Raw genomic sequence first — 27,475 nt, forward strand, 5'->3', positions numbered from 1 at the left:
AACTGAGCTATAACACTTGGAGATACAAACTACCACCAACAAGATTGCAGTGAAAGTGTGCTCTGATGCGATCACATCCAATAAATGTGGCTTACCTTAAAGTCACCATCAGACGCTCTGTGGGTGAAACAGAGAAGCGGCAATAGGTGTCCGCTTTTCTTATGAGGTGTGCAATGCGCTCCACCAAGTAATCAAAATTCTCCATTTTCATCCTAACATATCCAAAAAATGTATCCGGGTTTCGTCGAAGGTCCATGCAGAGTGTAGAATAGACCCCACGCGTCATTCTCTTGGCTGTGATGGGGTGGATCCACAAACGTCGTCTACGATGCCTGATGCGCTGCTGTCTCGCTCTCTCCTTCTCCAGAACAATCACCCTCAAACGATTCGCCTCCGCTATAAAATCCGCCAAATTCTTCAAAATATTTCCAATGACAACATCCATCTTCGCCAGTAACTTGCTCTTCTCTCCAACCTGCACTTTCTCCTCTACAACCTGTCAAAGAAGGGCTGTAGGAACATGCTATATATAGTTTTCCAGTAGCCAATCCCGTTCGGAAGGCCACAAGGGTCAATTTTAAAAACCGGATCCGGCGTAATCCGTCAAAAAACGGATAGAAAAACGGATGAACCGGATGAGACGGATCCGGTTTTGTCTGTCAAGAAAAAGACGGATCCGGTAGAAAACCGGATCCGTCACATCCGGTTTTACTAAACATTTGCTGGATCCGGCGTTCCGGCACGACGCCGGATCGCGCCTGACGCCGAAAACCTGAAGTGTGAAAGTAGCCTTAGTCCTCCAGTTTCCCTTTATTTCTCTCATGCTGATCGGTAAATAGAAGTTAGTTGTGGAGGACCGAGCTTTGCAGTCAGTGCACAATGAAGCAATAACAAAATGCAACAGTCGGAAAGAAGTCACAGACTTGGTAGATTTGTACAGAACAAAGTTCACTGTTGTAAAAGTAATATATAACTTTTTATACATTTTTGCAGGTTCTGCAGAAGCTGAGGTGTAGTTCGTGGTATCCCTATAAATACATTGGATAATATAAAATGTCCTCTTCCTTTTTTCAAAATATTGTGTTTGGTATCTTAAGGTCCACCTGAAACTGAATGACTGTTGACCCCTTCACGCCAGGGCCATTTTCCTGTTTTGCGTTTGTTTTTTTGCTTACATTCTTCTAGCCTAGTCTCCATGGGAGATTGGAAGCTATGATCATCTGTTCACCTGTGCTACACATAGCAGGTCTTCACCATGATGTGTCTTGGGACATTTCACTATTGGATTACAACACCAAAGTATTATCCCGCTTGCCAACGTACAAGGGCAAGTGGGAAGACCCATGCAAAATGCCAGAATTGGCGCATCTAATGGATGCGCCTTTTCTGGGGCAGCTGCGGACTGCTATTTTTAGGCTTGGGGAGGGCCAAATATCCAAGCACCTTCCTAACCTGAGAATACCAGCACCCAGATGTCTGCTTTACCTTGACTGGTTATCAAAAATAGGGGGAACCTCACACCATTTTTTTTAAATTTATTGAAATTTTTTTTAAAAAAACTGCGTGGCCCCTCTCTTAGATAATCAGCCAAGATTAAGTAGACACCTGAGGGCTGCAGTCCACAGCTGTCTGCTATACCCGCGGGGTTTTTTTTTTTATAAAAAAGTTTGTTTGTTTTTCTACATACTACATCAGCCATTCACTGCCATGCCAATACTTGACATGGCTGAGATGTGGCCTGGAGTGTCCACACCAGAAAAGCTTGATGATTGCCAGTGCTGAGCCTTTCAGCAAGCTTTGCTCGGGCTGCGGAACCTGAACAGTAACACTCTTCCGTGAGAAGTCCTTGTTCAGGGTCCGTGCATGGACCCCAAACTTTACTGTTTTGTGTTCGCCAATTACTATTCATGATCCAAAGCCCACCACATCCTCTGTAAAACATGGTGTAGGCAGTGTGATGACATGGGCATGCATGGCTGCCAGTAGCACGGGATGACTAGTGTTTATTGATTATGTTACTGAAGTCAGACACCGTCAGATGAATTTGAAGTGTACAGGGCTAAACTGTCCAGATTCAATTAAATGCAGCACGGTTGATTGGACGGCACTTCGTAGTTCAGATGAACAATGACCCAAAGTATACTGCAAAAGAAACCCATTAATTTATTAAGGCAAAGAAGTGGAATATTCTGCAATGTAATTCCAGAATATTCCACTTCTGCAAGAGTCAATCACCAGATCTCAGACCCATTGATCATGCATTTCTCATGCTTAAGACAAGACTTAAAGTTGAAAGACCTATCTATAATAATAAATGCCCTAAGCAGCTTCCGGTTGTAACAACTTCCGTCCAGTTGTAACCGGTGACGTCACCGCACACCTCTTTCCATGTTAACCCTCAACACACACACTCCTCTCACCTTTCACCATCTCCACTCACTCTTTCACTCCACATACGACCCTTTCTCACACTCCGTCTCTCATACTCACGCCGTCATCGCCGCTGATCCACGATCCCCGACATCTTCTTCCTCCGGCGCCATCCTGGATCCAGACGTCCTCCACACCGGCGACATGTTCTTGCGGCGATGCCATTTTGGATCGGCGAAATCCCACGATAGTCAAGATGGCGTCGCCGCAAGAACATGTCGCCGGCGTGGAGGACGTCGGGATCCAAAATGGCATCGGCGAAAACTCGCGAGATTTCGCCGACGCCATTTTGGATCCCGACGACGTCCACGGCGGCGACGCCATCTTGACTATCGCGGGATTTCACGATACTCAAGATGGCGTCGCCGCAAGAACATGTCGCTGGCGTGGACAACGTGTGGATCCAGGATGGCGCCGGCCGAAGATGATGTCGGGGATCGTGGAGCAGCGGCGATGACGGCGTGAGTATGAGAGACGGAGTGAGAGAAGGGGTCGTATGTGGAGTGAAAGAGTGAGTGAAGATGGTGAAAGGTGAGAGGAGTGTGTGTGTTGAGGGTTAACATGGCAAGAGGTGTGATGCTATCGCATCCTCCCGATGCGATAGCATCGGGCCATAATCTAGTAAAAAATAAACAACTGTCAACTCCAGTAAAGGCCTGGCAAAGCATCACAAAGGAGGAATTCCAGCATTTGGTGATGTTTCTTCATATAGGACCATCTAATAGGAGGTTTAATCGTGTCCCAATCTGTTAAAAAAAAAAAAAAGGGTGTTTTCGCATTATAATTAAAAATGAATTAGTTCAATTATTATCGTCATTTTGAATTCTATGAATGAAGGAAGGACCAATATGTAAAAGGCAGGTGCGGTCAAGTCACCACTGTTAACCACAACCCTCTTCTTTTTTTTTTTTTTTTTTTTTTTCTGCTTGAAATATAATCTGAAAAAATAACACATCAATTTTGGACATTGTCATGTACACACTTCTCAGCACTAGGGATGAGAGGATCCGTAGACATTCGGGTTCCTCTGGTTCGATTAAACTTTAGTACAAAGTTCAGTTCAGGTAGAAGAACTGTAGCCGAACTTGAACCTGAACCCACACCCCATAGAAATCAACAGACCCGAATGTTAGAGCTGGAAAATCTCTCTCTCCGCTCATTTCTACTTTGCACATGACGTGTGGTATGACCATAAATGTTAATTTATCTCCTCTCACTCAATCACTTGACCTCTGTTATAGGATGTAAAGTGAGCATAAATCACACCCCAACACTGTCTACAGGTGCATCTCACAAAATTAGAATATCATAAAGTTAATTTTTCAGTTCTTCAATACAAAAAGTTAAATTCATATATAGTCATCACAGACAGTGATCTATTTCAAGTGTTCATTTTTGTTAATGTTGATGACTATGGCTTACAGCCAATAAAAACCCAAAAGTAATTATTTCAGCAAATTAAAATACTTTGTAACACCAGCTTGAAAAAATGATTTTAAAATTTGAAATGTTGGCCTACTGAAATGTATGTTCAGTAAATGCACTCAATACTTGGTCTGGGCTCCTTTTGCATCAATTACTGCATCAATGTGGTGTGGCATGGAGGTGATCAGCCTGTGGCACTGCTGAGGTGTTATGGAACCCCAGGTTGCTTTGATAGCAGCCTTCAGCTCGTCTGCATTGTTGGGTCTGTTGTCTCTCATCTTCCTCTTGATAATACCCCATAGATTCTCTATGGGGTTAAGGTCAGGTGAGTTTGCTGGCCAATCAAGCACAGTGATACTGTTGTTTATAAACCAGGTATTGGTACTTTTGGCAGTGTGGACAGGTGCCAAGTTCTCCTGGAGAATGAAATTTCCATCTCCAAAAAGCTTGTTGGCAGAGGGAGCATGAAGTGCTCTAAAATATCCTGGTAGAGGGCTGCGCTGACTTCGGTCTTGATAAAACACAGTGTACCTACACCAGCAGATGACATGGCTCCCCAAACCCTCACTGATTGTGGAAACTTCACACTAGACCTTGGAAATCAAGAGTGGAGAGACAGACAATGCAAGCTGCTGGGGGTCTAATGTGAAGTTTCACACACTATATTAAATTTTTTTTTCAAACACACAAAAAATTAAAAAAAATGCCTCAGCTATATATTTTGCAAAGCACTGCACAGCCCTAATCCCTGTTTACAGACTGAATTCCACCACTCTTCCTGCTCCTGAAAAACTCTCTTCCTCCCTAGACTAAATGCAGAATGTATGTAATACAAATAACAAAGAAAATGATTAGCCCTTACAAGGGCTGTTAGTATGATGGCTCACCTTCAGCACCTGTATCAACACTACAGGGCTCTGATTCGTTATACTGTGCACACACAGGTCTGGACAATCACTCCCTCCAATACGAAGTGTCACAGAACATTGCAATGCTATGGTCAGTGTGCCGAGCCTGCAGGCACCTGTCCTTTTATAACCCCTGATGTCACATGGCCATCCAATCACAGTAATGCCACAACCAAGATGGCTACAGCATTACATTGGCGCACAGGCAGTCCCCACATGCTTATTGGATATGTAACAGGCGCCAAACATGTGGGATGGGGATTAGAGATTTACATCGAGCACTGCCCATTGCCTAGTAACAAGCGCATATGCGCTACCTGATGCTCGAGTGATATCGGAGTATCACCGAGCACATTTGTTCATCCCTATTTAACACACTTATCTAACTCTGAAAAATGTGTCATTAACTAGATATGCTAGGCAGGGTACATCTGACTGTCGAAAAGTCTAAAGGCCCTGTCACACACAGCAATCTCATTAGCGAGATCGATGATTTTGTGACGTCACAGCGATCTCACCAGTGAGATCGCTGTGTGTGACGGGGATCAGCGACCGACCCCCCGCGTGCTGGATAGCGCTGATCGTGCACGGCCGTTTTTTGATCGTTGCTCTCCCGCTGGCCAGCGCCCATTGCTGCGTGTGGCAGCGGGAGCCAACGATCAGCGACGCTCCCAGCGCTCTAAGCAGGCGCTGGGAGCTGGTAACCAAAGTAAGTATTGGGTTAGTGACGCGCGCCGCTTAGTTACCCGATGTGTACCTTAGAAACCTGCGTGCTCGCGCCGGGAGCTGCGAGCACGCAGGTTTCTAAGGTACACATCGGGTAACTAAGTGACGCGCGCAGCTTAGTAACCCGATATTTACCTTAGATACCAGCGTCCTCGCTGCTGGTGAAGCTGCCTGTTTAGCAGCTCACCAGCGATCATGTAGCGATGCACCAGCGATCCTGACAAGGTCGTATCGCTGTCGGGATCGCTGGTGCATCGTTTAGTGTAATGGGGCCTTTATACAACAACAGCCTGCCGGTAGAATTGCGTTGGGTACTGCAGACTGGCCAGAGCTTTCATAAATGATCTGAATTTTGAGTTGTCCACTGTGGCTCTTACTTGTGGTATGTCAGCCTGAACATTGTCAGCATTCTGTAAAGTGCTGCAACTTTAGAAATCAAGAGCTCTGCTTAACTTATGTATGGATTTGCACTTTCTGGAGATGTTTTAATTAACATAAAAAAAGTTAATTAAAACCTCTCCAGAAAGTGCAAATCCATACATAAGTTAAGCAGAAAAAACCTTTAGTTGAATGTACGCACAGTCCCATAAAAGGCTTTAAATAGCAGGTACTTAATAGCACCTTATAATTGCTTCACATATACCTTAAGAATAATTTAATAAAAACATTTGAGGGAAAATATTGCAGTTTTTGGAAAAAGGGTTAAAACTGCTGACTCATTTTACATGTCTATATTGCATTTCCTGTGTCCAGCTTATACTAACCACAAGCTGTAATGAACAACTGTTATCCAGAAGTATGCACACGTTTTTCTAACTTATGAAAGATGATCTATGTACGAGTCTCCAAATGCTTGATCTTGAGGCCCTCTTGGGTCAGGCAGAACCTAGACAAATAACATTACACTAAAGTTGCAGAGTACACAGATATTCGTATGGAAATACTATACATTTCTTAGCAGTTGTATTCTTTATTACATTGGACTGATTAAAAGCCAAAATAATCGGTCTGAAATATTTAATCTTCTAATAAATGGTGGCAAAGCGGATTCTCCGATTCCTACACAGCTCTGCTTATGGTTTTGGTATCTAAAATTCCAGTCTTCCCTTCCTGCTTAACGCTTTCTATTTGACCCAAGGACTTGTTTGCATTAGCAGGTTTTGAGGTTTGGTCTCACTGATGCTTTACAATTTTTGTCATTTCCATATTTCTGTCTAGTTATAGTAAAATCTAAAATTATTTGGTACCCTGTAAACCAGTTAGAAAAAAGATTGACTGATCTCAAAAAGAGAAAAAGCAATCTTTTAGTTATGGGACCTATTAATGACATCAATGTAAGTAGGAAAAGGTGGGACTCACCGTCCCTTAAAAACTCCTTTATTGCATGAGAAATTGAAACAATGTTGCTGGAGAAATCGAACATGTAATGGACAACAGCCATTTTGCAAGTCCCTGTGCGTCAATGGGTTCTTGAAATTCAAGGACTTGTTGAGGCTTCAAATGGCCATCATCATTTACATGTTCCATTTCTCCTGCAACCAAGTTTTCATTTTTCATGCAATGAAGGAGTTATTAAAGGACAATGAGTACCACCTTTTCCTTCTTATGGTGATGTTATATCTGGCCGATACACCAGTGCAGCTCCCAGGATCCTAGTTGTTCTGGATTTTTTTTTTTTAATGTTTTGGATTAATGGGATAAAAAAGGCAAACGTATGATTCCAGACCTTCTCATCTTGAGACCCATTAATGGCTAATATAAAATAATTGATGTTACAAAGCAAGCTTTCACAACTACTTTGTTTGTCCTGCAAGTGTGATATTACACTTGGTTTATTACCCAAGCTCGTTGTTTTTTTTATATCAATTTATTACAAAAGGTCTCTGAGATATATAATGTATGCATTTATTCTTCTTTTTAGAGCACCATTGATTCCATGGTGCTGTACATAAAAGGTTATGGTACTGTCACACTTAGCGATGCACCAGCAATCCCGACCAGCGATATGACCCGGTCAGGATCGCTGGTGCATAGCTAAGTGGTTGCTAGTGAGCTGCCACACAGGCAGATCTCACCAGCGACATAGCAGGGGTCGGTGGTCGCTACTTATCTGTCAGACGAGGCGATCCTGACGTCGTCCTGCCCGCGTCCACGTGTCGCTCGTCGGCGCCACAGGAAGCTGACGACGAGAAACAGTCCAGGACGTTCTCGCGCGACCAGCGATGAGCAGCGGGGGAGCCGGTCGGAGGTAAGTATCAGACATAGCAATATCGCTGCTACGTCACAAAACCAGTGACGTTATAGCGATATTGCTAGCGATATCGTTTAGTGTGACAGACCCTTTACATACAAAATATAATTAGATTACAGTGAGCAAACTAACAATGGCAGAATGGTACAGAGGGAAGAGGACCTTGCACTTGCAAACTAACAGTCTACAGGGTGATGGAGAAGAAGACAGTAGGTTGGGGAAAATATAGTATCTCTTGTGTTGGTGAGGTGGCAGTTCTGGTAATGGTGAGCCACAAACAGTCATTGCAGGCAGTACCCATTCTTAAGATAGGTTTTCAAGTTTCATCTTGAATGTGGTGGATAATGGGAAATGTGGGGTAGAGAATTTCTGAGGACGGGGGATACTAGGGAGAGAGGTTTTAGACACGATTAGGTGAGGAACGTACACATTAGAGAGTGGAAGGTTCTGGGAGGACCAGAGATTGTGTGGGAAGATATAGAGAGATTAGTTCAGATATATTTTATATACATGAAGCTGTTTCTTCAGACAGCACTCCTGAAGGAGTCGTGAAAGATTGCTTTGTAACATTACTTTTTATTTTTGTTAGTCAGTAAAAGGTCTCATATCTGCAAGATTATTATTTTGTTTCTTTTACTGAGAGCAATCAATATATTTAGTAAGAGGAATGGAAATTAGAAAATGTTGGCAGTGGCAAAACCTGCCTATGACTGAAACCAATGATATCTGACTAATTTAATTGACTGTTCATTTTCTATCACAGTGGTTGCTGTTCTGCCTCAAAAAGTAGCACGATAGGATAGGGTGACATGGTAACCCGTGTCACACTAAACTGAAGTCTGACTGTCACATAGCTCCATGACATCTAATGATTTCCAGTGGTGGTTTTGGTTATCCAGTAATTACTGTTGTGCAACATGTCGCCATGTAGCCCCAACCTAATGAAGAAAACTAGCTAATGAAGTAAGCGCGCAAATCCAAATATGTAAATTGTTGACCAAGAATAATGCATGGATGCAATCCGGGATACATTTTCTAAAAATAAAATGCTTATAGTTTTTCATTAAAAAAGAACTAATTAAAACACTCACATGTAGCATATGACTACCACCTACTGTCCACGATACCGGACCACATGGCTACCTAAGCCATACTCCTAATAAGAGATCTATGGTTTTCTGTATCAGTCAAAGTGAAAATAATAATGTACAATAAGTATAGCTTGTAAATCCCAGGCAATCAAATACAAAGACAATTCCGTATAGTCATAAATACCAATAATATGATAGACAGCCGAGGATTGGTGACTAGCAGTGAGTGGTAGGGCAAGGTAGCCTGGAAAGAAGTTGTGGGTCTGATGCTGCGCTTGTGGCATTTTATAGGGATAAATTCTCCTGACAGGTTCTCTTTAAATGAGGTACTGTGAAATGCACTCTGTAATTAAAGGGGTTTTCTTGGCAGCTATTATTGATTACCTTGGAATAGGTCATTGGTATCAAATCAGTGGAGTCTGACATTGGACATTCCAACGTACAGTAACAGCTGTTGTTAGCTGCAGCTCAATGACATTAGTTTCTATAAAAGGGAAGCATGGCATTGGGAGCCCGGTTACCTCAAACAAGAGCAATATACAGTGGGGCAAAAAAGTATTTAGTCAGTCAGCAATAGTGCAAGTTCCACCACTTAAAAAGATGAGAGGCGTCTGTAATTTACATCATAGGTAGACCTCAACTTTGGGAGACAAACCGAGAAAAAAAAAATCCAGAAAATCACATTGTCTGTTTTTTTTTCATTTCATTTGCATATTATGGTGGAAAATAAGTATTTGGTCAGAAACAAGCAATCAAGATTTCTGGCTCTCACAGACCTGTAACTTCTTCTTTAGGAGTCTCCTCTTTCCTCCACTCATTACCTGTAGTAATGGCACCTGTTTAAACTTGTTATCAGTATAAAAAGACACCTGTGCACACCCTCAAACAGTCTGACTCCAAACTCCACTATGGTGAAGACCAAAGAGCTGTCAAAGGACACCAGAAACAAAATTGTAGCCCTGCACCAGGCTGGGAAGACTGAATCTGCAATAGCCAACCAGCTTGGAGTGAAGAAATCAACTGTGGGAGCAATAATTAGAAAATGGAAGACATACAAGACCACTGATAATCTCCCTCGATCTGGTGCTCCACGCAAAATCCCACCCCGTGGGGTCAGAATGATCACAAGAACGGTGAGCAAAAATCCCAGAACCACGCGGGGGGACCTAGTGAATGAACTGCAGAGAGCTGGGACCAATGTAACAAGGCCTACCATAAGTAACACACTACGCCACCATGGACTCAGATCCTGCAGTGCCAGACGTGTCCCACTGCTTAAGCCTGTACATGTCCGGGCCCGTCTGAAGTTTGCTAGAGAGCATTTGGATGATCCAGAGGAGTTTTGGGAGAATGTCCTATGGTCTGATGAAACCAAACTGGAACTGTTTGGTAGAAACACAACTTGTCGTGTTTGGAGGAAAAAGAATACTGAGTTGCATCCATTAAACACCATACCTACTGTAAAGCATGGTGGTGGAAACATCATGCTTTGGGGCTGTTTCTCTGCAAAGGGGCCAGGACGACTGATCCGGGTACATGAAAGAATGAATGGGGCCATGTATCGTGAGATTTTGAGTGCAAACCTCCTTCCATCAGCAAGGGCATTGAAGATGAAACGTGGCTGGGTCTTTCAACATGACAATGATCCAAAGCACACCGCCAGGGCAACGAAGGAGTGGCTTCGTAAGAAGCATTTCAATGTCCTGGAGTGGCCTAGCCAGTCTCCAGATCTCAACCCTATAGAAAACCTTTGGAGGGAGTTGAAAGTCCGTGTTGCCAAGCGAAAAGCCAAAAACATCACTGCTCTAGAGGAGATCTGCATGGAGGAATGGGCCAACATACCAACAACAGTGTGTGGCAACCTTGTGAAGACTTACAGAAAACGTTTGACCTCTGTCATTGCCAACAAAGGATATATCGCAAAGTATTGAGATGAAATTTTGTTTCTGACCAAATACTTATTTTCCACCATAATATGCAAATAAAATGAAAAAAAAACAGACAATGTGATTTTCTGGATTTTTTTTTCTCAGTTTGTCTCCCATAGTTGAGGTCTGCCTATGATGTAAATTACAGACGCCTCTCATCTTTTTAAGTGGTGGAACTTGCACTATTGCTGACTGACTAAATACTTTTTTGCCCCACTGTATATATACCTTGTTTGTGCAAAGTGATGGGTACAAAGCAAAAAAACATGTTTTTGAATATTTAATAAAATGTTATAATGCACTGTTACATACTAATTTTAGTAAGAAATATGTCCTGCTTTAGCAGATATGAGATTTTCAGTGTGTTTTGGCACTGATTCTACCAAGTTTTTGCATAATTTCTTCAATTCTTCATCATGGAACCACACTTGTATGGCACGGTTTGTCATGCGTTCTTTGGTTGTACAGTCCATTTTGCCAAGACGTCTCTTCACAATGCTCCACAAATTTTCTATAGGATTTAAGTCTGGTGAATTGCCAGGCCAGTCCAGCACTTTTACTTTATTTTCTTCCAGGAATTTCTTCACACACTTGGAATTGTGGCATGGAGCCAAATCTTGTTGGAATGTCCCTTCATATTTACGCATGAATGGCACAATAAAATGTTTTAAAACGACTATGTATTTGGATGAATTCATAATACCATTGACAGGAAATAAGCTCCCTGTGCCATCAGCTGTAAAAAAGCCCCAAAACATCTGTTTTTGAGGGTGTTTTACAGTTTGTTGAATATGATCATCTCACAGTGGTTCATTTTTGCTTCTTCTAACAACATTTGCTCTGTACCCTTGAACAAAAAGATGGGTTTCATCACTGAAAATTACCTATTTCCACTGGCTAGTTGTCCAAGATTTATATTTTTTTGCCCATGCGAGTCGTTTTGCCTTCATTGGAGATGTCAGAAGTTGTTTCTTTACTGGCATTGTTGCCCTTCGACCAACTTCCAGAAGCCTGCGCCGTACAGTCGAATCGTTAATATCAATACCTGCAGCAAACAAGTCTCTTTAGAGGTCTTTACTTGTTTTTCTTGCATTAATTTTACTATTTCTGATAAGTGTTTTATCAGTTCTTGGTGTCGTTTTCCTTTTTCTTCCACATTTCCCTTTTCGTTTTGGAGAAAATGATCCAGTTTCATTGTATCTGCGAATTATTCTTGAAACGGTAGATTTTCCAATACCAACGGTGGAAGCGATTTTTCTTACAGTCAGACTTGTATGTTCATTAAGAGTAATAATTCTAGACCTCTTCCGTGGAGTAACATCCATTTTTACAGGCACGAATCACACAGAGAAAAAGTACACTAAACCACTCCTCACAGAAACAAGCTCTCAACTGAAGCTGAGGGGGCAGCAAGCTGTTATTTTCTGACTAAAACAAGTCAAATCACATTTTGTTACTCAAGGTTGTACCCTCACACCTGTTCAAAGCAGTTAAAACTGGTTTGAATCACTGACTGGTAACCAACGTACGATTTTACTTTAAAATAAAAAAAAAATGCTTTGTCCCAATTAATTTGCACAGCACTGTATATTCATTCATATACAGTACAGACCAAAAGTTTGGACACACCTCATTCAAAGAGTTTTCTTTATTTTCATGACTATGAAAATTGTAGATTCACTCTGAAGACATCAAAACTGGGCAGCACGGTGGCTCAGTGGTTAGCGCTGCAGCCTTGCAGCGCTGGGGTCCTGGGTTCGAATCCCACCAAGGACAACATCTGCAAGGAGTTTGTATGTTCTCCCCGTGTTTGCGTGGGTTTCCTCCGGGTACTCCGGTTTCCTCCCACACTCTAAAGACATACTGATAGGGAATTTAGATTGTGAGCCTCATCGGGGACAGTGATGATAATGTGTGCAAACTGTAAAGCGCTGCGGAATATGGTAGCGCTATATAAAAATAAAGATTATTTATTTATTTAAAACTATGAATTAACACATGTGGAATTATATAACTAACAAAAAAGTGTGAAACAACTGAAAATACTGTATGTCTTGTATTCTAGGTTCTTCAAAGTAGCCACCTTTTGCTTTGGTTACTGCTTTGCACACTCTTGGCATTCTCTTGATGAGTTTCAAGAGGTAGTCACCGGAACTGGTTTTCACTTCACAGGTGTGCCCTGTCAGGTTTAATAAGTGGGATTTCTTGCCTTATAAATGGGGTTGGGACCATTAGTTGTGTTGTGCAGAAGTCTGGTGGATACACAGCTGATAGTCTTACTGAATAGACTGTTAGAATTTGTATTATGGCAAGAAAAAAGCAGCTAAGTAAAGAAAAATGAGTGGCCATCATTACTTTAAGAAATGAAGGTCAGTCAGTCCAAAAAATTGGGAAAACTTTGAAAGTGTCCCCAAGTGCAGTGGCAAAAACCATCAAGCTCTACAAAGAAACTGGCTCACATGAGGAACGGCCCAGGATAGGAAGACCAAGAGTCACCTCTGCTGCAGAGGATAAGTTCATCCGAGTCACCAGCCTCAGAAATCGCAGGTTAACAGCAGCTCAGATTAGAGACCAGGTCAGTGCCACACAGAGTTCTAGCAGCAGACACATCTCTACAACAACTGTTAAAAGGAGACTTTGTGCAGCAGGCATTCATGGCAAAATAGCTGCTAGGAAACCACTGCTAAAGACCGGCAACAAGCAGAAGAGACTTGTGTGGGCTAATGAACACAAGGAATGGACATTAGACCAGTGGAAATCTGTGCTTTGGTCTGATGAGTCCAAATTTATGTTCTTTGGTTCCAACCACCGTGTCTTTGTGCGACGCAGAAAAGGTGAACGGATGGACTCTACATGCCTGGTTCCCACCATGAAGCATGGAGGAGGAGGTGTGATGGTGTGGGGGTGCTTTGCTGGTGACACTGTCGGGGATTTATTCAAAATTGAAGGCATACTGAACCAGCATGGCTACCACAGCATCTTGCAGCGGCATGCTATTCCATCCAGTTTGCTTTTAGTTAAACCATCATTTATTTTTCAACAGGACAATGACCCTAAACACACCTCCAGGTTGTGTAAGGGCTATTTGACCAAGAAGGAGAGTGATGGGGTGCTACGCCAGATGACCTGGCCTCCACAGTCACCAGACCTGAACCCAATCGGGATGGTTTGGAGTGAGCTGGACCGCAGAGTGAAGGCAAAAGGGGCAACAAGTGCTAAGCATCTCTGGGAACTCCTTCAAGACTGTTGGAAGACCATTTCTGGTGACTACCTCTTGAAGCTCATCAAGAGCATGCCAAGAGAGTGCAAAGCAGTAATTAAAGCAAAAGGTGGCTACTTTGAAGAACCTAGAATATAAGACATATTTTCAGTTGTTTCACACTTTTTTGTTAATTAGATAATTCCACATGTGTTAATTCATAGTTTTGATGCCTTCAGAGTGAATCTACAATTTTCATAGTCATGAAAATAAAGAAAACTCATTGAATGAGAAGGTGTGTCCAAACTTTTGGTCTTTACTGTACATAGTCATAATCTTAGTCTCCTTTTATTATGTATATCTCCGATCCCTTATTACACAGTGCACTCTCTTTTAATGTACAGCTCCATCGCTTGTATATCCGATTATATGGCACCCTGTTTTTTATTACATACCGTCCTGTCTTGTTAGCTGTATAATGCAATAACTGCTGATGGAGCATGGGAAAGCTTCCTTTCTAATGGAGGCGACTAATCATCTGGTCACCGGCTGCTCCATCAGCAGTCATTTTATATTCTATTAAGAATAACAAAAATAATGAGAATACGTTATGTAAGAGACAGCACTGTACATAACAGCAGAGGACGCTTTATAAGGGACTGCCTCGTATGTAACTAGAGGATTGTCCATACTAAAGGAAGGTGTTATACTTATTAAAAGAGGAAACTATGTAATGAACTGTAATTAAGGACGGTGCTGTATACAGTAACTGAGTACACTAAGATGTGATTTTCACAGATGTGTAATTGGATCTATAAAACTCTACAAGTCCGTGTGCCGTCTGATTAAAAAAAAAAAAATCTGGCAGCACACGAATGTGAGAATGTGGTGTAAGGTATTTTCACTTCGTCACACAGAACAGATGCAGAATAATATCTATATCCATTATGTATTAGTCTAGCCTGATGAAGAGACCTGAGTAGTCTCGAAAGCTTGCAATGTGTTACCATCTTTTCAGTTAGCCATTAAAAGGTATCAACTACTGAGGACTCTCAATCCTGAATATTTTTCTATCTATATCCAGGCACTTACCGCTGATGTCTCGTCTAATTAGAGCCTCTTTCTCCTTTTTGTTCTCCATCTGGTCAGACCTTCATGTCGATATCTCCCAGCCACAAATCGTCTTGTCATGATAGTTATCGCAGCCCTGAAAATAATAATTCCCTCTAATAACCTGAACATGTCTAGAATTGCTGACTATACATTGTGACTGCAAAATCTCCACGTTTTTTCCTGATTTCTGAAAATCTCCCCCCAAAAGTGCTACAGCCACAATAGCAGAGTCTGATCCACAAAACAGATGAAAATAGGACACGCAGTGAGTCTCGTGAACCGGAGACACAGACCCTTTATGCAGTAGATACGTGTATGGACCAGGGCTGTGGAGTCGGTAAGCCAAACCTGCGACTCCGACTCCTCAATTTCCCTTACACAGACTCCAACTCCGACTCCCACATATATTGCTTATATTTAAGTGAAAAATTTATTTTAGTACAATGTGAACATCAGACATTTAATCATTTTTATGATACAATAATAGATATTTAGATAGAACATAATATATATTTATTGGAATACAACTTTAGAACACAAAAAACTAACAAATTGTAAATATGTAATATCGATTACATATATATATTTTGTGTGTGTGTGTGTGTATATATATATATGTGTGTATATATATATATATATATATATATATATATATATATGTGTATATATATATATATATATATATATGTGTGTATATATATATATATATATATATATATATATATATATATATATATATATATATATATATAATAAAAACTATGTAAGTGGCAAAAAAGAGTTATCAACAAAAACATACTAAATAACATTTGTGCAGTCTATGAATTTGTTCTAAGAAATAGAATTGCCTCCATCAGATCCTTCATAGATGACCTCAAATCTGACCTAATAATTTTAAGGCCAGAGAACAACCTCTCTACACTAGCTTGGGATGGAGGCAAAGCCGTAACCACATGGGCAACATCTCTAACAATTTCCGGGTATAAAGGAATTGCCTCATGCACAGTCAGTTTTGGTGAATGGTTGAATTTTTCTATTTCTTTGAGAGCAAGCGAAACATTTTGCTAAAATATGGTCAATCTGCTTGCTATAGGAGACGGAGTGAAGTCTTTTTCCTTGCAGCAACGCTTTGTCTGCTCCATGTCATCCAAATACTTGTCAAAGTCAAACACCTCATCTGATGAGGATGAAGATATGACAGCTGTAGCACTGTCAGGACCCAAGTCCTCTTGCGCCTGGCAGTCCTCCTGTAGGCCACTCATCCTAACTGCTACCTCAGTCAGAGCTTCTTTTCCTTTAGTAAACTGTTGATCATCAAGCAGTATACGATGACATGGGTCCACATAAACAGCTGCCAGAAAAATTTTATTTTCCAATAGCTGTGTCTCTATTCGTTTCATTGAAGCAGAAATGCCATCTGCGATTAAACCTCCTCCTTGGGACTGGAAAAATAGCAAGTTCTTCCACTCCCTTATGAAAATGCCAGGAGTTAAATCCTCAGCTTGTAATTTTTTAGTCACGGTAAATGGGTGATTAAGCAATTCCTTCAATTCAGCCACCTGTGTCCATTGACCTTCATTTAGGGTTACCTGAGGGTTCGCCATATCTATAAGAAACTGTTTTAGTTCAAGCAATTGCTCAATGATTAAATAAGTGCTGCCCCACCGAGTGGCTTGATCGACAATTGCCCTTCCCAGCACGTCTCTTCAAGATGGAATCAATTTTAGGGGTTCTGGCGGCAATAACCAATTTCCTCACTTTTCCAATCAGATTTCCAGCATGCCCCTCTTGCAGACTATCTCTTATTGCCAGCTGCAGCGTGTGCACAACTTTCTCCAGCTCGGGGCCCAGGAATCTGTTCCTGTGCAGGGAAGGCACCCCTCCCCCTTCTCTCTCTGGTGAAGACTGCAGAAGGCAGGACAGAGGAGGGGAGATTGCCCCCTGCAGTCTGGAGCTGGTGCAGGACTGGAGCACTGCAGCATACAAATGAGTTTTGATAGGTGCGTTCCCCTGCTTCTGGGGTGGGGCAGCTGCCCCCACTGTCCCTCGCTGGCTACGGCCATGATTCTCACACAGCGTTTTTGCGGATCCGTTTTTTGCAGTAAAATGCAGTGACTCTGGGCATCCCAGCAAAGTCAATGGATTTCAAGATATGACATTCAGACACATTGTTTTGTGAGGATCCGTTTTTGGGCTGAATGAGCATGTCAGTTTGTGCGGCGTTTTTCTAATCTGCTTTTGCTATTGAAAACATTATCTATGAGCTCAAAAACCTTTCAGGTGATGCAGTTTTTTAAAAAGCTGATCTGCTTTTGCAGATGAAAAACTTATCCTCAAAAAACGCAGCAAAAACGCTGTGTGTGAATGTGGCCTTAGATCAGGAATGGAACAGCCATTTATAGGACATTTCATAACTTTCCCAAATTCCTATGAAAAAATATTCAGCATATTCTGCATTGAACTACTGTACCCAATTTATTACATATTTTAGGAGTCTGAGTCGGTCCATTTTATACGGACTCCGACTCCACAGCCCTGGTATGGACGCATGACACTCTAGGGGTCTGCATGCTGCTTTAGAAAAATAGTGAGAGCACTATGACGTCTCACAAACCTGTGTGAATGTAGCCTTAAAGTTGTGGTTCTTTCTGCAGTGTATTTCCATAGGTCTTTTTAATTGATAAATACTGAATTTCCAATGCACTTTCTACTTGGTGAATTGCGTTCATTGGCATGTCATGTAGGTATGATCCACATTCATAGAGAATATCAAATTTTATTATCACAAATATACACAGAAACATACAATAATCATAGCACAGTTGCATATAAAATATGACACCAAACGCCAGGTAAGGAGCTAAATGGGAATCATCAGCAGAGCACCATCTCGCTAAAACCACCTGCAGTGAAGAAGCCCTAATGGAATGTGGGCAAAATGCCGCTGCCTGTATGAAATCCTGTCATAACCATAATAGGTATAAAATGGCAAAGGACACCCAGAACAAGCTAGACATAGCAGGGAGAAGTTAGCGGTAATTAGCGGTTCCACAATCCATAATCATGCCATAATGGCAAAATGGTCAAACAGTAGGAGCGCTTACCTAATAGTGCTCAGATACGTGAAGAAATCTCTTATTCTGGGTGTCCTTTGCCATTTTATACCTATTATGGTTATGACAGGATTTCATACAGGCAGCGGCATTTTGCCCGCATTCCATTAGGGCTTCTTCACTGCAGGTGGTTTTAGCGAGATGGTGCTCTGCTGATGATTCACTTTTATCTCCTTACCTGGCGTTTGGTGTCATATTTTACATGCAACTGTGCTATGATTATTGTATGTTTCTGTGTATATTTGTGATAATAAAATTTGATATTTTCATAAAATCTTGGATCCAATCACTTTGTTTCTCTTGGTTTATATATATATATGTCTATGGAGTGGAACCATTTATTATTATGGCAGGCCCTATTTTCAGGCCATTGCCATTTGTCTTGTGCAAAGTATTGGGCTATTTTGCTTTTCTTAAGATCCACATTCAGTATGGTGACATAATGACGATTTGTTTTCTCTCCAGCTGATGAAGTTGTGTCATTCCCTGTGTTAGAAATTGACCAGAGTAAAATTGTGGACACCAATGGAGCAGGGGATGCTTTTGTTGGAGGTAAGTTACTTTTCTTTTGTGATTTTATTAGAATCGTAGATTTTTTTAAATTCCGCTTTTAATCCCTTCCTGACATCTGACGTACTATCCCATCCATGTGACCCGGGCCCCTGTGCCCATGGACGGGATAGTACGTCATAGCGATCAGCGCTGATCGCGGCCGGGTGTCAGCTGATTATCACAGCTGACACCCGGAACTACGTGTCAGGGGCGGTCACGGACCGCCCCCGGCACGTTAACCCATGGCACACTGCAATCAAACACGATCGCAGTGCACCTGGGGTTTAGGGAAACATTGGCAGGGAGGGGGCTCCCTCCGTGCTTCCCTGAGACTCCCGCAGCAGTGCAATGTGCAGCGCTGCTGCCTCGGGGGGGCCTCCTTCCCTGCAAGTCCTCGAATCCAATATGGCGGCGGGGACCTTCGGGGGCTTGCAGGGAGGCGGCTTCCTCACTGCCTGCAGAGCGCAAGCATGAGAAAGCCTTGTGCAGCGCCTGTGTCAGATCGCTGATCTGTCACAGCGATCTGACACATGACAGTGATGTCCCCCCTGGGACAATGTAATAAAGTTAAAAAAAAAAAAAAAAAGTTTAAAGATAATTTATAAAAAATCGCTAAATTAATTAAAAAAATATATATATTCCCTAATAAATTCATTTTTTGGAAATAAGAAAATACAATAAAAGTACACATTTAGCATCGCCGAGTCCGTAACGACCCGCCCTATAAAACTGTCCCATTAGTTAACCCCTTTAGCGAACCCCTTAAAAAATAATAAAAAACTAAGCAAAAAATAATGCTTTATTATCATACCGCTGAACAAAAAGTGCAATTACGCGCGATCAAAAAGACAGATATAAATAACCATGGTACCGCTGAAAACGTCATCTTGTCCCACAAAAAACGAGCCGCCACACAGCGTCATCAGCGAAAAAATAAAGTTATAGCTCGCAGAATAAAGCGATGCAAAAATAATTATTTTTTATATAAAATTGTTTTCATTGCATAAAAGTGCCAAAACATAAAAGACATAAATGAGGTATCGCTGTAATCATACTGACCCGAAGAATAAAACTGGTTTATCAATTTTACCGCACGCGGGACGGTGTAAACGCACCACCCAAAAGAAATTCTTGAAATGCTGGTTTTTGTTCATTCTGCGTCCCAAAAATCGGAATAAAAAGCGATCAAAAAATGTCAAGTGCCCGAAAATGGTACCAATAAAAACGTCAACTCGTCCCGCAAAAAATAAGACCGCAGGAGTTGCTACCTTTTGAAAAACTACAGGTGGTTTATGGACTGCCGGAGATCTGTAGGTTTCAGTACAGGCAATTTCACCACGCTTACAGAACTCAGAGTAAAACAGTTAATATGATGGTTCAGGCGGATATTCTGGTAAACTATGTCTGTGCAAAAGGGGGAACGAGAGGTGTTGTTTCAGGTATATCTAGGGATCTACTGTTTGCCTTCCTTCAAAGGTATCCAATTAAAGCAAAAGAGAAATGGGGAAAAAGAGGTAGGGGATATAGAGGAAGATAAATGGGAAACAATAATGGAGTGTATACCTAAGTTATCACTGAGTGAATCGGCCAGACATTCGCAGTTATATGTGCTCCATAGAGCGTATAGGACTCCAGATAGGCTATACAAGGCCGGGTTGAGACAAACCTCCGAATGCCAGAGGTGTCGGACCGAAGGGGCTGGGATTGTTCACATGCTATGGCAATGTGAAAAAATTAAATACGTTTTGAGTGGAAGTGACGGCCGCTATTGGAAGGGTATATAACTATAGAATTCAAAGGGACCCTCTGATATGTATTTTGGGGTATGTTGAGGAGATTGGGGTATCGAGTTGCCATAAACTAGCAATAGCTAGACTGTTGTATATTGCGAGGAAATTGATTGCCAGATATTGGATTAGTGAAGAACCACCGACAATGCAGGAGTTCTATAGGCAGTCTGACTACATTATGGATATAGAAAAGCGTATACACTCTAAAAGGAAAAGGGCTGGTACCTTTGAAACAATATGGAATCCCTGAGCGGAGAGGTGCTGACCTCAGAAGATCTATGCTGCATTACCGTGTATGTGTATTTTTATTTGAATAATTATATATGTGCTTTATAGAGGGAAGGGGGGGTGGGGGAAAGGAATGGGGAAGACATTGAAAAATTCATAACATGTCTACTGTTGACAGATTGAATGTTTGTTTTTTATTTTGATATGCAATAAAAATTTATCTGATTTAAAAGTCTGCATTCCAAAACCTAACTACTTCTCTTCCGAGTCCCGACGTGTGCCCATATGGTAGTTTTCTCCCACATATGGGGCATCAGCGTACTCAGGACAAATTGGACAACAACTTTTAGGGTCCAATTTCTCCTGTTACCTTCGGGAAAATAAAAAAAATAGAGGACTAAAAGATCATGTTTGTGGAAAAAATGATTTTTTTTTATTTTCACGCCCGGGCGTTATAAACTTCTGTGAAGCCCTGGGAGGTTCAAAGTTCTCACCACACATCTAGATAAGTTCCTTAGGGGGTCTAGTTTCCAAAATGGGGTCACTTGTGGGGGGTTTCCACTGTTTAGGTACATCAGGGACTCTCCAAAGGCAACATGACACCCGCAGACCATTCCATCAAAGTCTGTATTCCAAAACGTCACTACTTCCCTTCCGAGCCCCGACGTGTGCCCATACAGTAGTTTTCTCCCACATATGGAGTATCGGCATACTCAGGACAAATTGGACAACTTTTGGGGTCCAATTTTTTCACCCTTGGGAAAATAAAAAAAATTGGGAATTAAAAGATCATGTTTGTGGAAAAAATGATTTTTTTTATTTTCACGCCCGGGCGTTCTAAACTTCTGTGAAGCCCTGGGAGGTTCAAAGTTCTCACCACACATCTAGATAAGTTCCTTGGGGGGGTCTAGTTTCCAAAATGGTGTCATTTGTGGGGGGGTTCCACTGTTTTGGTACATCAGGGGCTTTCTAAACGCGACATGGCGTCCGATCTCAATTCCAGCCAAAAAAGTCAAATGACGCTGCTTCCCTTCCGAGCTCTGCCATGCGCCCAAATAGTGGTTTACACCCACATATGGGGTATCAGCGTATTTAGGAAAAAATGCACAATAACTTTTAGGGTCCTGTTACCCTTGGGAAAATAAAAATTGGGGGTGAAAAGATCATTTTTGTGAAAAAAATGATTTTTTAATTGTACGGCTGTACGTTATAAACTTCTGTGAAGCCCTTGTGGGTTCAAAGTTCTCACCACATATCTAGATAAGTTCCTTGGGGGTCTAGTTTCCAAAATGGGATCACTTGTGGGGGGTTTCCACTGTTTAGGCACATCAGGGGCTTTCCAAACGTGACATGGCGTCCGATCTGAATTCCAGCCAATTTTGCATTGAAAAAGTCAAACGGCGCTCCTTCCCTTCTGAGCTCTGCCATGCGCCGAAACAGTGGTTACCCCCCACATGTCAGGTATCAGCGTACTCAGGACAAATTGCACAATAACTTTTGCAGTCCAATTTCTCCTGTTACCCTTGGTAAAATATAAAAATTGGACCTGAATTAATTTTTTTGTTCATTTTTTTTTTAAACATTCAAAAAATTCCTGTGAAGCACCTGAAGGGTTAATAAACTTCTTGAATGTGGTTTTGAGCACCTTGAGGGGTGCAGTTTTTAGAATGGTGTCACTTTTGGGTATTTTCTATCATAAAGACTCCTCAAAGTGACTTCAAATGTGATGTGGTCCGTAAAAATTAAATGGTGTTGCAAAAATGAGAAATCGCTGGTCAACTTTTAACCCTTATAACTTCCTAACAAAAAAAAATTTTGGTTCCAAAATTGTGCTGATGTAAAGTAAACATATGTGAAATGTTACTTAAGTTTTTTGTGTGCCATATCTCTGTGATTTAATGGCATAAAAAAAGTTGGAAAATTGCGACATTTTCAAAATTTTCACCAAATGTCTGTTTTTTCCACAAATAAACGCAAGTTATATCAATGAAATTTTACCACTAACATGAAGTACAATATGTCACGAGAAAACAGTGTCAGAATCACCGGAATCCATGGAAGCGTTTCAGAGTTATTACCTCATAAAGGGACAGTGGTCAGAATTGTAAAAATTGGCCCGGTCATGAATGTGCAAACCACCCTTGGAGGTAAAGGGGTTAAAGGATCTGTAACAGAAAAAAGCCTTGCATGCTCACTTTGCTTCTATGGGTGAATATTTCTTTTCAGCATCACATGGTGTGATGCTGTACTAGAACATGCCAGGGTGGTGTACAGACTCTCTGCTTGTTTATATGAGCATTACCCCAAATGAAAATGTGTGCTCTAAGGCTGGATATACACTTCCATGTGTATTCGTGTGTACGTACTGTGATGTGCAGACTGACCTCGGATCTCCTTACCAGGACATGACAGCCTTATATATGGCTATGAGGCCGCTGAGTTTTGGTTGGGAGACCTGTGACCAGTCTGAGACACATGGATGTGTGAATGCAGCACAGAAAGCGCTTTGTAAATGGTGGGGATCCACAGCACATGAACCTTACCAGTACTACAAAATGTTCTGAAAGAATTTTATGCACATCAAGGCCTCTTTCATACGTCCAAATGTTTCACGTATGATAAAATTAGATTGACTATTCTGATCGGAGTTTAGTAATTTTCTGGGAGAAATACTTCATTTTCTGAAACCGTTTCAAGGGTGCCAACATTTTCGGCCATAACTGTATCACATGAATTAAATACAGCTGCCTTGCCCTTAGCTGCAATACAACCTGCAACTCGCTGCAATGTTCCAAACCCGCAGAACTTCAGGGGTAGAAACTTGACTAAGATCAAGTTTAGAACTCAACATAGAGAATGGGGTGTATTGGCACAATGCATGTGGAAGAGATTTCAAACCCCATTCACACGTAGCAAATTATGAGCATGTTGTGGATTTTGGTATCTTGCAGGGTGATAATTATGCTGTGGAAAAGTTGTTAAGCCCCTTCACGACATGTGCCGTACATGTACAACGCTTGTCGTGTCTCTCACTTTGATGTGGGCAACGGCGCTGAGCTCACATTTTTTCTGGCACATGTCAGCTGATTTGAACAGCTGACATGTGCCACTAAGTCACGGGTGGAATCGCAATCCATCAGCGGCTGTTAACCTGTTAAATACCGCTGTCAATCTCTGACAACAGCATTTGCTGTGATCGCCCTAGAAGCGCCTCACTAATCCCTCCCATTGGCGCCCGTGTTACAAAACCACGGGTCGCCAATTGGTTGGCATGACAACCTGGGGTCTGCAGCAGACCCCTTTGGTTGTTATTGCTGGATTGCTGTGAGCGCCGCCCAGAGGTCGGTGCTCATAGCAAGTGAGCATTTCTGCTACTCAGAACAGCGCTGCAACTGCTCTATGTAGCACAAACGATCGGATGATCTCCGCTTCTAGTCTCCCATGGAGACTATTAAAGCAAGTGTAAAGTAAAAAAAAATGTTTTTAAAAAAATGTAAAAGTTCAAAACACTCCCTATTCAATATAATTAAAAAAAAGATTAAAAAATACACATATTTGGTATCGCCAGGTTCAGCATCGCCCAATCTATCAAGATATACAAAAAATTAACTCAATCGGTAAACAATGTAGCAAAAAAAAGGAAAAAACTGCCAGAATTAGTTTTTTGGTCGCCAAAACATTGCATTAAAATGCAGTAACGGGCAATCAAAGATTGTATCTACAATAAAATGGTGCCAATAAAAATGTCAGCTCGGCACACAAAAAATAAGCCCCCACCCAGCCCCAGATCACACAAAACGGAGACTCTACAGGTCTTGGAAAATGACGCAATTGTTTTTTGTTTTTTCCTTTATACAAATTTTGGATTTTTTTTTCACTACTTAAATAAAAAAAATAGCCTATACATGTTTGGTATCTACAATTTTGTAATGACCTGGAGAATCATAATGGCAGGTCAGTTTTAGCATTTGGTGAACATGGTTAAAAAAAAAAAAAAATCTGCTCTTGGATTTTTTTTCAGGTTTTCCAGTACACGATATAGTAAAGCCAATGGTGACGTTCAAAAGTAGAACTTATCCCGTCAAAAATAAACCCTCCCATGGCCTTATTGACGGAAAAATAAAGTTATGCCTCTGGGAAGAAGGGGAGCAAAAAACAAACGCAAAAATTAAAATGGTCTGCAACGTGAAGGGGTTAATGTACAAGGCGACGCAGAAACACATCTGGACTTAAGTCTTTTAGATCGGGAGACCACAAATTATTATTGCCCAGTGTAAAATTGAAAGATAATCTGCTCATTAGTTGTACATGCCGACATAAAACCTTATCTTCAGCACCATACCTCCCATAAACAGGCATGCATCTGTTACTTGTGCAAGAAAATGAGAGCTGGGAACGAACAATAACTGAAGGAACCAATCAGTTTGCTGTATTATCAATTAAGAACATTCTAATCATTCTATCTGCCTGTTTGTAGTGATTATTTTATCTGATTATTTTTATTGAGTTAATTGTGTAATTGGTCATTTTTCGATTTGGACTTTTTTAAAGGGAACCTGCTACCTGAGAAAACTCTATGAACCTGCAGATATGGGGTTAATCTGCAAGTTAATAGCGTTGTGAAACTGCCCGATGCCATCACTTATACTTAGACCAAAGCTGCAGGGAGGAAATTAACTTTATTCTCCCGGCAGTGTTCCGGTATCAGTCACGGCACCTTTTATTACCGCTCTGTATGTAGAGAGCGGCAGCTGTAACCGCACCCGACTGACACTGGCTCCGCATTAGGGCCGACTGTCAGTGCGGGGGCGCTGTTATAGCCACTGCTCTCTAGATACATAGAGCGGGGACTGAAACATCGCTGTTGCCGCCCCGTGACTGAAATAGGAACGTTGTGGGGGGGGGGGATAAAGATAATTTCCTCTCAGCAAAAAAGTGCCAGCGTCGGGCAAGTTCACAGCGCTATTAACATGCAGAATTTTCAGGTTCCCTTTATCGTCTTTCACGATATCCTTTTCTGTTTTTTTTTAGATATATTAAAACACTTTGTTACTGCTAACACACCTCCATGTTTTTTTTTATTGTTTTTGTGATGTAAACTCAGACTATTGCAGTACCATGAGCGTCAATACTAAAGGATAACTTATGTACCTATTGTTTTCTTTACAGGTTTCCTCTCTCAGTTGGTGTCAGACAAACCCACGGAGGAGTGCATTAGAGCCGGCCATTATTCTGCTAATGTAGTCATCAAACGGGCTGGTTGTACTTTCCCAGAAAAACCAGACTTCAAATAAATAAAGGGAGAAACCCATGAGCCACATGCCCTGAAGTCCCTACTTCCACCATCTCCTTTTCACAGACCGATAAAGGAAACTTGTATTGTTTTTTGTCTGTAACCTCAAGTAAATTGTACTATGTCCTCTCCCCCCCATACCGCTCTACCTCTGCACCATTGCCTCTTCTCCAGTATTCGGGGAGGGAAAAGTTAAAAAACAAAACAAAAAAAAAAACATAAATTGACCTTCAATATTTCAAAGGATGTTTCAGATGAGATCTGTTTAGTTTATCTTTTGCACATGCCATAAATGTAAGTTGGAGTTGCCCCCCCTGGGACCCCCCACATGAAAGGAGAGTTGGTTTTGCATCACTCACATTTGTAGCAGCACCTTGGTTTCCAAAAGTGGGATCATGGGACCCCAGTTTTCCTGCTGTATGATAATGCCCACCTAACAGAACTTTGACATATCCTGTGGTGGTAAAACAGCTTAAACAGATAACATGAAGCCAGATTTTTCCATAACATCATCCCAGTTTTGCATTGCTAATTCTTTCAGAAAATTACCATAGGATCAATAACACTGATGAACGGCATTTACAGTTCCCATATATTCAGTGCAGAATTGGCATCTTCTACCACCATCTCCCAAATCGGATGGATTTTGTTCTGGTGCTGAATGGCCCAGTCTGTGAAGACATGGTGAACAATGCAGAGCTTAGACTATTTTTCTAATACAATCATTTTCTTTCATCAGTGTCCTCATTGTAAGCTACGGATGATTTATGTCATATTCTCCTTATTTAATGATGGTGTAAATACTGTCAGAATCAGGTACAGAATTATTCAAGCAGGATTGTCTTGATTTATTAAACATGGTATGCCAAAATGTATTTTAAATCCCAGCATGGTTGATGGATGTAACACCGGCTTTGAGCGGGTGCCATTCTCTATTGCATTGTTTGGATAAAAACGCACAGTTTATTAACAACCTTGACTAAAGCTTTTTTCTCTTTTCCTCCCCGTTCCCTTTTTATTAGTATGTGATGTTGGCACAGTCTCTGTAATACAATGTGTAATTTGATACTGACAAATAAACAGAAATTACTTATATAATTTCTCCTTCTTGGCTTTTTTTTTTTTTACATGACATTTGTAAATTCTGCAGGAGTTAGTATTTTGTTAAAATTGTCTGAGTCGGGATTAAATGTAGAAACAAAAAATAGAGGGGATATGTCTCAATTTTATTTTTGATGATGTAACAGAGGTCTCAAACACACGGGCCGCATGCAGCCCCTGAGGCATCTGCGGCCCGCGGTTCACCACATGTCTCACTCCCTGAGGCAGGTGGAAGGCGCACATTCAGGAGCGCGCGATGGCTGTTCTGTGTGCACACTGCACAGGTCCTGGGATGAGGTCACAGGAGGGGGAGGAGTCAGGGGTCCC

The 27,475-nt window shown here is 41.5% G+C and overlaps 1 protein-coding gene across 5 annotated transcripts in view; it reads left to right on the forward strand.

Moving 5' to 3' along the window:
- ADK (adenosine kinase) overlaps window positions 1–27,145 on the forward strand; it is a 569,255-nt gene extending 542,110 nt beyond the window's left edge. For 4 of the 5 annotated variants that reach the window (XM_073581043.1, XM_073581045.1, XM_073581047.1 and 1 more), the window contains 2 exons: window positions 18,650–18,736; window positions 25,924–27,145. In XM_073581043.1, the coding sequence (XP_073437144.1) occupies window positions 18,650–18,736; window positions 25,924–26,048 (212 nt within the window). In that variant the 3' untranslated portion in view covers window positions 26,049–27,145. The remainder of the gene's footprint in view (window positions 1–18,649; window positions 18,737–25,923) is intronic. The other variant, XM_073581046.1, reaches the window with a different exon arrangement.
- Window positions 27,146–27,475: the final 330 nt, after the last annotated feature.

This window comes from Dendrobates tinctorius, unplaced genomic scaffold, assembly GCF_039654945.1.
Source record: "Dendrobates tinctorius isolate UK_male_01 unplaced genomic scaffold, ASM3965494v1 ptg000068l, whole genome shotgun sequence".
In the NCBI taxonomy this organism is placed as follows: Eukaryota; Metazoa; Chordata; class Amphibia; order Anura; family Dendrobatidae; genus Dendrobates; species Dendrobates tinctorius.